General features: G+C 41.8%; 2 protein-coding genes across 3 annotated transcripts in view; one reads left to right on the top strand and one right to left on the bottom strand.

Moving 5' to 3' along the window:
* Nucleotides 1–12,135, bottom strand: part of LOC147012118 (protein FAM83C-like) — a 40,369-nt gene that overhangs the window by 3,196 nt on the left and 25,038 nt on the right. The window contains exon 5 of the mRNA XM_085858412.1: nucleotides 8,969–9,347. Within this exon, the coding sequence (XP_085714538.1) occupies nucleotides 8,969–9,347 (379 nt within the window). The remainder of the gene's footprint in view (nucleotides 1–8,968; nucleotides 9,348–12,135) is intronic.
* The window catches only part of PKD1 (polycystin 1, transient receptor potential channel interacting), a 173,349-nt gene that overhangs the window by 158,432 nt on the left and 2,782 nt on the right, over nucleotides 1–12,135 (top strand). The gene's annotated exons all lie outside the window — the stretch shown is intronic.

The raw sequence follows: 12,135 nt of genomic DNA, 5'->3' as shown, positions 1-12,135 counted from the left end.
GGATCCTGAGCTAAAATCCCACTTTTCTGTTTAATTAATACCAGGTGGGGTTGACTCTGCCTATCATCCTCCTGAGGTTGGCAAAATGAGTACCAGCTTGCTGGTATACTGTGTCAGAGTGGTGACCTGTCCAGCATTGCGTCCAATAGACAAGGAGATTGCTGAGGCAGCCACCAATGCTTTGCACAGAGTCTGGTCCCAATGGATGGATGGATGGAACTTTTTGGCCAGGGAGCTGGTGATCGCTTGCCGACTCTTGGCGAAGGATACCGGAGGATCTTTAACACCCACAGACAAATGCTGGCAGACAGAAGGCCCAATTTAAAGGCGCTGTCATACCTTGACGATTTAGCCAGCGTATGCTGACTTATGAAAAATTTGTCTAAAACGCTGGCACACGTCAAATACGTTATGGGTAAGTTTTGTATACGTTAAGAGCATGCTGAAGAACACTGCCATACGTCGTAGTACGCTGGCTTTCATCGTTTTACTTTGCGGTTGTCCTCAAATTTTAGCATGCTTGAAATTTTACGACGTATGCCAGCGTATGACTCACACGTTCCGCTACGCTGGCCATAAGTTGTAGGCACGTTATGCGATCGTTGACACACGTTACTTGTAAGTTACTCATAAGTCGAAACACATCGAGGTAAAGGCCCGGTCACACCTAGACGTTTTAGCCAGCGATGGCAACGTATTAAAATGTATCTAAAACGCTGGCTTACCTTGAACTTTTGATGTTTTTTTTTAAAGATTCGGACGTATTCATAGCGACTTGGTCTTATGTATAACGCATTGGTAACGGACACGGAACGTTTCGTTGTGTTATAGATAACTTATACCAACAAATGCTGAACCTGTTGTCGGCCTACACAACCGATGCCCAACGATAGTCTAACTTAGGCATAGCGCGTTGCACGCATCGCCGACGATGTCGTGACGTAGCCTATTAAAAGGCTGACGCACAACGATTCGAATCATAACTGCCGTAGAAATGGAAGTGTCAACATCGCGGTCACACCTTGGCGATCTTGCCAGCGTATGCTGACCTAAGAAAAATGTGTCTAAAACGTTCGGGCACGTCAAATACGGTATGAGTAAGTTTGGTATACGTGAGTAGAACGCTAAAGTACGCTATCATACGTCGTAGTAAGTAGAGTACGTCAAGAAAGTTTAAACATGTTCAAAATTTTACGACGTACTCGGCGTATGACACACGTTCCGCATGCGATGGGGATAAGTTTTACACACGATATGTGGACGCTTACACACGTCCACAAAGGCTACTTATAAGCTACTCATAAGTCGAAACACGTCGCGGTAATGTCTTTTTCACGCGAAACTTATTTCTAACTTATGTTTGACGTGCTTTGAACCAATTCTTTACGTAGTCCCAACACACATCGACGTATGTAGACGTATTCCAATGACGTCTTCCGATCGACAAAAAAAATAAATGAACGTGTTTCTAGCTTACAACTGCCATATAAAGACGTGTTCCCAGCAGTTTTGGGAATTGGTATATAAAAATGCTGCTCATAAAAGGGGAACCCAACAGTGTTTTCGAGTCCTTTTTGAGTCGATGTCCATGTCAGCAGTAACAGTATCAGTATCAATATCAGTATTAGTATTAGTAGTAGTTTGTTCATGTTGGCAGTAGTAGGTGAGTGTGAGGGGGAGGGTGTGGGTTATGATGGATCGTCCTTGCGTTTAACGATTTAACGATTTAAATGATAAACTCAACGATTTAAATGGCTGCATCTCCACGATTGAAAGTAGACGCTTGCGCTCAACAATTGGATTTTTTTACACTCAACGACTTTTAAACGGTACCACTCAACTATTTTCATTGTTTACAATGAACGATTTAAATTGCTGTCACTCGCCTTTGTTTTTTGATGCTGGGGTTTGGAAATTTGAAGCGTTTCTTCTGAACGTGTTAAAACGCTCCAACTCGACTATTTTAAATAGACGCTGCCGATGGACAATTGGAATCATAGCCAAGCTAGACATCGAAGTGTGAACATCCTCGTCATGCCGAAGAAAAGTTTGAAGAATGCTGCAAATAAGTGTCCTGGCCGTGGCCGTGGACGCTGACGCACGGACGATCCATTATACCAACGTCTTTCAGCCTATGAGTAACTTAAAAGTAACGTCTGTCGACGTGTGGCAACGATCGCGTAACGTGCCAACAACACGTTAATCATAGGTTAGAAATAAGTTTCGGGTACGCTAAACATTACCTCGGCGTGTCTCAACTTATGATTAACTTACAAGTAGCATGTGTTGACGTCTGTCAACGATCGCAGACCGAGCATACAACTTGTGGCCAGCGTAGCGGAACGTGTGAGTCATACGCCGGCATACGTCGTGAAATTTCAAGCATGAAAAAATTTGAGGACAACCAAAAAGTACAACGTTTAAAGCCAGCGTACAACGACGTATGGCAGTGTTTTTCAGCGTGCTCTCAATGTTATCAAAACTTACCCATAACGTATTGAACGTGCCAGCGTTTTAGAAAAAAAATTCAAAAATCGGCATACGTTTGCTAAAACGTCAAGGTGTGACCGGGCCTTAATGATTAGCGTACCCGAAACTTATTTCTAACCTATGAGTAACGTGTTGTAGGCACGTTACATGATCGTTGACACACGTCGAGGCACATTATTTGTAAGTTACTCATAAGTCGAAACACGTCGAGGTAATGATTAGCGTACCCGAAACTTATTTCTAACCTATGAGTAACGTATTGTAGGCACGTTACATGATCGTTGACACACGTCGAGGCACGTTACACGATCGTTGACACACGTCGAGGCACATTACTTGTAAGTTACTCATAAGTCGAAAAACGTCGAGGTAATGTTTAGCTTACCCAAAACTTATTTCTAACCTATGAGTAACATGCTTTGAACCTATGTGTAACGTACCTCCAACGCATATTGACATATGCAGACGTATTTGATTGACGTCTTCCGGACGACCACAGAACTTACCGAACGTGTTTCTTATTTACAGCTACCGTATAATGGCGTATTGGCAGCGTTTAAAAAAAACAACAACAATAACTTCCGATATTTCGTCACGTCCGATTGCCTCTTCAGTTTGCTCATGTCTTATTCTTAGTTCCTCCTCTGTGAATATTTTCTGTTTGAGGATATTGTCACGTCGATGTCGAAACTGAAAAGGAAATGTCCGAATATATTTTAAAATTCGTGATAGACTAAAAAAAAATAAAATAAATAAAACCAACAACAACTTCAGATATTTCGTCACGTGCCTTCACGGAGCCAAGGAGAAAAAAAAAAGTGCCTTGGCGGAGAAAATAACTTTCGGGTATGCTAAACATTACCTTGACGTGTTTTGACTTTTGAGTACAAGGAACTTGTGTCAACGATCGCATATCGTGCCTATAACTTATTGCCAGCGTAGCGGAACGTGTGAGCCATACGGCGAGTACGTCGTAAAATTTTCAGTATGCTTGAAATTTCACGATGTACCAGACGTACCACGAAATATGACAGCATACTTCATCGTTTTTCAGCGTGCTCTTAACGTATACACAACTTACCCATAACGTATTCGACGTGTGCCATCTTGGTTCGGCAAATTTTTCATTGGTCGGCATATGCTGGCAAAATCGTCAAGGTGTGACTGCGTGGTTGACACTTTCAATTTTCAGGCGGTTATGATTTAAATCGGCGTGCGGCAGGTGTTTAACAGGCTACACCACGAGTTCGGCGGCGATACATGCAGCGCGCTATGCCTAAGTTAAACTATCGTTGGGCAACAGATGTGTGAGCAACAGACCTTGTGCTTCAGCCTCATCACAGGAGATTCAAATAATTTTGAGAGCTTTTGATGCCACATAATTCCAAAGAGATGTGATGCTGGAGTGCCAACCCATAGCAATACTCCATTGAGCTGTACGGACAAAGGTCTTGTAGACTGTGTGGAGCTCTGCTTTTCCAAGGAAAGACTTGGATAAACGGAGGATGCCCAGTCTGTGGCTGACTTTGAAGACCAGCTTTGCTATGTGGTTGACCCAGGAGAGGCTGGTCATAGCTGATAGTGTGAGGCCTTAAAGTTCAGGAGATTAAAGCTCTTCCAGTGGATGACTAAGGAAATGGGTGGGTTTGTTTGACCATCCTTCCAGGGCAATAGGGTGAAGACTGTGATATTTCCATGATTGAAGGACATGTTCCATTTATCAGACCTGTGTCTAATCATTTACAAATTAAGACGTAAACGGACTGTTAGCTTTCACAAAACAAAATGTTGTGAATTGGTGTGAATGGCAGTTGCGGAAAGAGTTTATCTTTGTTATGTTCCTTCAGTTGAGCATTATGGGTTCGGTCATCTGAAATGAACAAATGATGCTCGTCAACAAAAGGAAGATCTGTTGTACTGTCAATCCATCAAGGTTCCTCACAAGCATGCTGTCAGCGCAATCACAAAAATAGCTGCTTGGACATTAACTCAACGCATTCACTGGATCAAATCAGAAAATGATCAAATCAGAAGTCTCTGCAGAGTTTGTGATCATTACTATTTCTTATTTTGTGAGATTATTAACCACTGATGAATACTCATGTTCATACTGATGACTTTCATTGAAGTGAAAACGTTTCAAGCTTTGCTGTCATGTAGTTGAGGTAGGATTTAGTCTATTTTGTTTTGGTTAATGTCTTCAGAATATAAGTCAATGGAAAATGTTTCCACCATTGAATAAGCATTACCTCTGCCACTGAAGGTGGACAGAGGTCACATTTTCACCCATGTCTGTCTGGAAGCAGGTATCTCAAAGTTATGGACGGACGTGATTATGTGATCAAGGACTTCCACAAGACTTGTAGAAGGACTTCTACAAGACGATTGTTGAGAAAGTAGATGGGGGATTTTTTCCAAACGGTCCTTTCGGAGAGACTTCGTGAGAATGTGGGATTTGTCAGGATTGAAAGACATGTTCCACATGTTGGACAAGTTTGTGATCTAATCCAGATCTGCAAAGAGCAAAGAACCTGCTGCTTGCCGGTCTGAGTGATGGCAAATGGTACGGCAGAGGGTGGCGTCATCAGCAAAGAGATATAGAGGATTTTCCAGAGAGTTGGAGAGATCATTGATGAAAACCAGAAAAAGAGCAGGGCCCAGAACACTGCCTTGAGGATCTCAAGCCTGAACAGGAAGAGGGGATGAGAAAACTCCATTTAGGGCTACACATTGGCTGCGACAGGAGAGGAAATCTGCGAGCCGTGAGAGGAGATGTCCTTGGATACCATAGAAAGAGAGCTTGGTGAGCAGGGAAGGGTGCCAGACCATGCCAAAAGCATGCGATATGTTGAAGGATATGGCTCTGATTTCATGTCTGGCATTGAGTACCTCCATCCAACCCTCTTCTGGTAAAACTACCAAAATCAAGAATCACTGCTTACCTTCACTCTTTCATTCCTCTTTTTCCCCACCTTTGGAAAAAACTCCCACACCCTCTTCAATTCCACCCTTCCCTCCAGGTCTTCAAAACAGTTGTTCACCACCACCTCGTATATTTCCCCACTCAAAACCATGATCTTTTCTACCCCCACGAATCCACCCCAAACTCACTTCCTTCAAATTCCCTGCTTTCCTTCCTGAAAGTCCCTGTCGTGTAAGGACCTGAAAGTCCCTGTAGTATCCATCTTGTTTCCCCTGTGTCCCTCGCCCCATCCCTTTCCCTTCCACAGATCTCCTCGTGTCTCTGTTCTTTTGCTTTTTCCTTCCCTCTCGAGCCCCTCTTGTCTCCTGCTCCCCTTGTTGTACGTTCTGTGTGTTAGCTCTCATACGAATCTCGACAGTGTATACAAAAATAAAATATAATTGGTGGACAAGTTGGGTGTGTATCAAAAACAAGTTGATTCGATTTTGGTTCAGGTCCAGAGTCAGATCCAGCCTATCAGTGGGATACAAAATGTAAACCGTTCAGCCTGACGGAGGTACGCGCTCTCCTGAGTGTCGTTCCAATTTGCATCGGTGCTGCCTTCTTATGGATTGTGTCTGCCATAAGCTTAAAGTCATCCAAAAACTTGTAACTTACCCATTTTGTGCATTTCAAGTACTTTGTGAAGCCTTCTCCTGTCAAATAAAATGTGACAGACACAGGTGGAAACATATTTCTAACACCATAAGCTTGTTATACATGGAGATTTTTCTGAAATTAGTTAGCCTAGATTCTGATTCCATCAGGTAGCATGAAAACTAAATTAAGATTTTGCCAGATGTGTTTTGAACAACATTCATAAAAACAGTGTGGTGTGCAGCTCTCAAGTGATGGACCATTGTTGTAACCTGCAGCACTGGACCTCAGCAAGCACTGCACGTACAAACCGTGGTGTGAACGTGTTGCACACCATATACGCAACTCATTCTTAACGTGTGTATGTGTGTGTGTGTGTGTGTGTGTGTGTGTGTGTGTGTTACACTTCATCTGGAAGCCCACACTCTTCCTTTTTTTCTGCTGTGATTTTAACAAAACCAACCCCCATTCCCACCCCCTCCACACACAAGGTGAATATGCCTAATCATTAGTTTCACCTTGCAACATGAAATATACATTTCTTTTTCTTCGACATGCAATTTCAAAGTAATATTATTTGTAACAAGCAAAATTAACCGTCTCCAGTAATGGGAAAAGTTTAAGCTAATCTATCAATTAAAATTACTTCATGGACTTCAAAAGGGTTAATTGTGTTGTACTCTTCAGAGCCAAAGCTCTGAGATACTTATACTGCCGACCAACACTGGGTGGTGGAGGTTGGATTTGTCGAAAAAGGACAAAATATCCTGGTTGCAAAATAAAATTTGGCATTAACATAATTCATATCTGTTCTCACATCATTTCAAAAGTGAATGTTGAGCTTTTCAAGTGCAGCACAGGAAGCAGCGGCCATAAATGGGAGATAGATGAGTGCGTGGACAGACACCACAATTCACAATCCTTACGATAATTCATGGACCGGAGTTTGAGTGTTTGTTTGTCGCGCTACACTTCCTACAGTCCTGGGTTGATTACATCCGGACTTGCTATATACGATCAGCATGACCTCAATTAATGTATAGGGGTGTTTTATCATTGCCGGTGGTCTTGTTGGTGGTGTATTTTTTTTTCCAGTGCTGTGAGATGTTTTAAATTGGAAGCAGTAAATATGTTTTTGCTTCATGCACGTAACCTGGGGTTTTGTTTTTTTGCCTACATAGAGCTGTCAGTTGCCTATACACTACCCAAATAAAGGTATGCATCAAGAACATGTTGCATGCTTGGAACAAGATCGCCCGTAGGGCGGGTACTCTGCCAGTAATAATAATAGATGACGTTTTTTTTCTCTCGTAAATAGTGTCAAGGCTCGTGGAACAGCTACAACACTGTCCTTTAACTCTGCTATTGGTGTTCCCCCTCCCCCATCTCTCTGCTGTTCCTTTTGTCCTGTTGCATCCTGATCCAGGATGCAACAGGACAAAAGGAACAGCAGAGAGATAGGGGAGGGGGAACACCAACAGCAGAGTTAAAGGACAAAATTGAGGGAGACTTGGAAAAACAATGGTTGTTGGGAGGAATGGGGTGGACAGGATAGATCCAGAAGGAAACTTCTCCCCCCCCCCCCTTCCCCTCCTGTCTGTGTCTGTCTCTCTCTCTCTCTCTCTCTCTCTCTCTCTCTCTCTCTCTCTCTCTCTCTCTCTCTCTCTCTCTCTCTCTCTCTCTCTCTCTCTCTCTCTCTCTCTCTCTCTCTCTCTCTCACCCATCTCCCTTCCCCCTCTCTCCCCCTCCCTCTGACTCTCGCCTCCCCTCTCTTTCTCCTTTCCCTATATATGTCCGTGCTATATCCTTTTTAAATGTTGAGCGTCAAGCAAGGAAGCAACATGCACCGTTATAAAAGTTTTTTTTTTAAATATAACTGATGACTTGGCTGGGGTTTGAAACTCCAACCTCCTCGACTCAGAGCGGATACTCCAACTGTCACAAATTACGTAATCGAGTCAATGTCGGGTACAACATAGTGCAATGTCGGGTACCCCCAGGCAATGACAGGTACACCTGCTAGTAATAGATAAGGGGAATTCTCTGTGTGTATGTCTGAAAATCATAGAAAAAAAGATGACTGGGTCAATCTTCAATCCTGACTTAAAACAGGAAGTGCAAAGTTATTTTTCTTCAAGAAAACCCCAAATCTCACAAATAATTGCTTTGTTGAACAGCTCGACCGCTTTTTTTCACTGATTCACATTCCCAAAGGGAACGGGTAATTTACCAGTTCAACAAAATATGCCGAACGTCCTATTTTATCATCTAATTCATCAAGTCAAACAAAGTGACGCAATGAACCAAGCAAAATTTATAGTGCAAAAAAAATCTGAGTCATGCCTACTTAATGCACATAATCTCTGGATAATTTTAACTTCATGCCCCCAAGTATTTACCTGACATACAGGATTAAAAACAAGTTCCTTTATCAGTGACAAACTAATATAAAATAAGTTTATAAACATCCACAAGAAAGTTCTGTTTTCACGTCGTATAGCATAGACTGATGAGTTAAGATGCCTTCATTTTTGGTTTGTCTTTTGGTCATCCTTTCGATAATTAGCACACAAATCACAACTACCCTACACGATGATACATTGTTGTGAATGCAGTGAGCGTCTATCTTTGGTGCAATCAAAATAAATCACAAATCGTGACATGATGATGGTTTTACCAACCTCTCATTGCTCTCCGTTTCTTATTTGCATTTGCCCCCAGTTGCTTTGAAAAGCTGTTCTTTGCGTAAAGACACGATATTTTTTAGGTTGAGAACACTCAATTTCTTATTTGAGAAATTTCTCATTTTGCTGCCACTGTGCTCTCTTTCCTGTGTTGGATTCATCGTCATTGAAGATGAACTTTTATGCCTTTCCAGTTTTCTTTGCAACCTAGTCTCACCAGTTTGTGATATCTTACCTCGTGTGCCTTTAGCAAACAAATTCGCTTCCTTCTTTTCTTTCAAAATTTCTGGCACTGAAACTCGCACTTGATTTTTGTCATAATGGGAGATCTGCGATGTGCTGTTGCGCAACCTCATGTACTGTCTTCTCTCGGCATTCTCCACTGTTCTAGATGTTCCTGTAGCAGACAGTTTATCTTTATAGCTTGGATCGCTCTTAGAGCCCGCCTGCAATGTTTGTTTAGATTCACTGGACTCGAGCCCAGAGTGCTCCCGGACTTCTGATAAGGGTTTCATCTGCCAGGGAAATGGGGGGCCATTGTTCTTTTCCCACATGTCATGCCGATTCTGAAGGTGGAGGTTCAGGGATCTTCTCCTGCCAGCATCGACTTGGTGCTGGAAGGAGAGAAACGTAAATGTGTAAGGAAAGAAAAAATAATGGACTAATTTTATTTCTAAAAATGCTAAATTATGCTTCTTCAAAATCTCCCATAGAAAAATCATTCGGCATTTATAAACTATTCATTGTCATCACATGGACTTTAGAAATAATCTCCAGATAACTATAACTATACCGGGGCAGTGTGTGCAAAAAGTTCATCCTTTTGCGACTTCAAAGTTTACAACAAAGAAAAAGAGGTGCTGTATTCGAGCCGTGAAATAAGTTGGGAAATGTAAAATGTGAAGATTCATGATGCTGAGGTTTAGGTGAAAGTTGATTTGAACCTGGTACTTCACCATGATATAATAATGTACCTTCATAATTTAATTCTCCATTGTCACGATCATCCATTGGGTGCTTAATCAGTGAAACGTTTGTCAGGGATGAGCTATTTCAAAGTTAGAGCAAATAAGTTATTTACTTTGAATCTGGCATCTTTCCGTTTCTTTGTTGCCTAAATTTTCCATCTTTCAATTCTTTTGATTGCTTCAAAAGTTGATAACTTCTGAAGTTTTCTGCCACATTGGTTTAAAATAGATCGGGAAATGGGGATGGCTGTGTAATGGAGGCTGACTACAAAATCAGCTGTGTCCATAACTTAGGATCTTAGGGTCCTAAGTTTGAGCCCTGTTGGCTGCTGAATTAACACCAGGTGGGGTTTACTCAACCTGTCCATCCTTCTGAGGTTGGCAAAATGAGTACCAGTGCACTGGTATTGGGGCATAGCATCAGTGGCACAGCTACATACCAACAAAGCGATAGCTACTTGGCAGCCAAGCTGCATATGCAAGAAGAAGAACCCACTCATCCACCAAGTTTTGTTATATAAACTCGTCCACAACATTTTGAATTAAATATCATGCTATCGTGTATCTCATTTTGGTCCCATATTTTGGGACTGGCCTTCAGATCAGGTCAGTCTTTTGGGACTGCCACTGGTAACATGTAACCCAGTGCTACCTGCTACATGGTCGGGTTGTTGGCGACTAAACCGACACCCCTCACTGGATTTGCTGGTGGGGAGGGTGACTATGACACCCTGCCAGGACTAAATGCAACACCTGACAAAGGGCAGATGAGCTCCCTTTGGGAGCCAACGGTCATCCAGTATGGAGATGGTGTCTCCCCAAAAACACCCAATGGGGATAGGGAAATTTATTTTTCTACCTGTCCGATTTACCCCCTCATAGGCAGTGGTCCTGTGAAGAGGTTTCCTTATTTCAGGACTAGGTGAAGGTTTTGCCAGTTTTTCCTCTTCTTCATTTTCTCTGTAGCCCTTTACATTTCGTTGCTCTCAGCCTTGTTTTGGGTGAATTTAAATTTAAAAACAACAACTCTTAACGATGAAGAATCATTTACATTAAACAAATTCTCGTATCTGGATTTGGATCTTCACCAAAATTGAACCAATTCTTCCTTGTCATACACCAAATCTGTCCACCAAGTTTCACCCGAATCCGTCCATAACTTTTTGAGATATCGTTATATATAGTTTTTAGTCCGATCACTCGATGGTGAAGAATCACTTAAAAAACTATCGGATCCGGATTCGGATCTTCACCAAAATTGAACCAATTCTTCCTTGTCACACACCAAACCTGTCCACCAAGGTTCATCCGAATCCGGCCGCAACTTTTTGAGATATCGTGCTATATATTGTTTTTGGCCGTATCTCTCAATGGTGAAGAATCATTTAAGAAATTCCAGTATCTGGATCCTGATCTTCACCAAAATTTAATTATTTTGGCCTTGTCACACACCCAAACTCTTCACTGAGTCAACCCCACCTGTTATCAATTCAACAGCCAAGTGGGATTTGAACTCAGGACCCAAGGATCCCAAGGCCACCACTTTAACCATTAAGCCAACACCGGGCATATGGCACAGATAATAAGCAGTAAAAAGCAGTGAAGGCTATCTTTACAGTGAGCTCTCAGCAAAGTCTGCTCACATTGATGCTCAAAGTCAAATACTGATGATTCCCAGAGCCTTAGACCCAATTACAAGTGTTGAAGCATAAGCTCCAGTCCATGTGGGAGACCAGTGTTCCAAAGCTTGTCTACCATGACAAATCTTTACAACTATAAGAAATTAGAATGATTGTTTATGCAAACTAGATAACAAGAATGTGCTTAAAGCCTTTCAAAGAGAAAAAGTAGTTGCCAGAGGAAGAACGGTGAAAAAAAATGTATCTTATCATGCAAAATTTTGCTTGCTTGCAAGGAATAAACCAGTTAGCTGGAGGAAGATGTGAGGCCAAATGCAAATAGAAAAACGTTTCAAAGTCAGACCATGTCAAAGACACTAAACTTGTTTGAAGTCCAAGAATAACATTTATTGTCGTGAAGCACATACAGCATTGAATGATAAAAATGGTGGAATATCAAGATCAAAACAACTTGATCTGTTTTCATATTTAAACTTTCAATAGGCTGGAACCCGACGAGACAAGAATTTCGCAGATTTGGCATCCCGAGATACTGTATATCAGTTTAATTGAGAAGTAAGAAGTAAGATACTCAAAAGACTAATACAAGTGCATTTCATTGTATAATAACTATTAAAACATGATAATAACTATTAAAACATGATAAGATGATACCTATCCTGTGATCATTGTGATTGATCAAGAAGAAAAGAATGATGACAGCATAATTACCTTTGCCACTGAAGGTGGATGGAGGTTATGTTATCACCTTGTTTGTCAGTCTCTCTGTTTGTTTGTTCCTGTCTGTCTGTGAG

The sequence above is a fragment of the Eptatretus burgeri genome, chromosome 15, assembly GCF_056783735.1.
Source record: "Eptatretus burgeri isolate ZD-2024b chromosome 15, Ebu_testis_v1, whole genome shotgun sequence".
NCBI classification, from domain to species: domain Eukaryota; kingdom Metazoa; phylum Chordata; class Myxini; order Myxiniformes; family Myxinidae; genus Eptatretus; species Eptatretus burgeri.
Note: the sequence above shows the minus strand (reverse complement) of the source record. Positions and strands in the feature narration are given on the sequence as shown.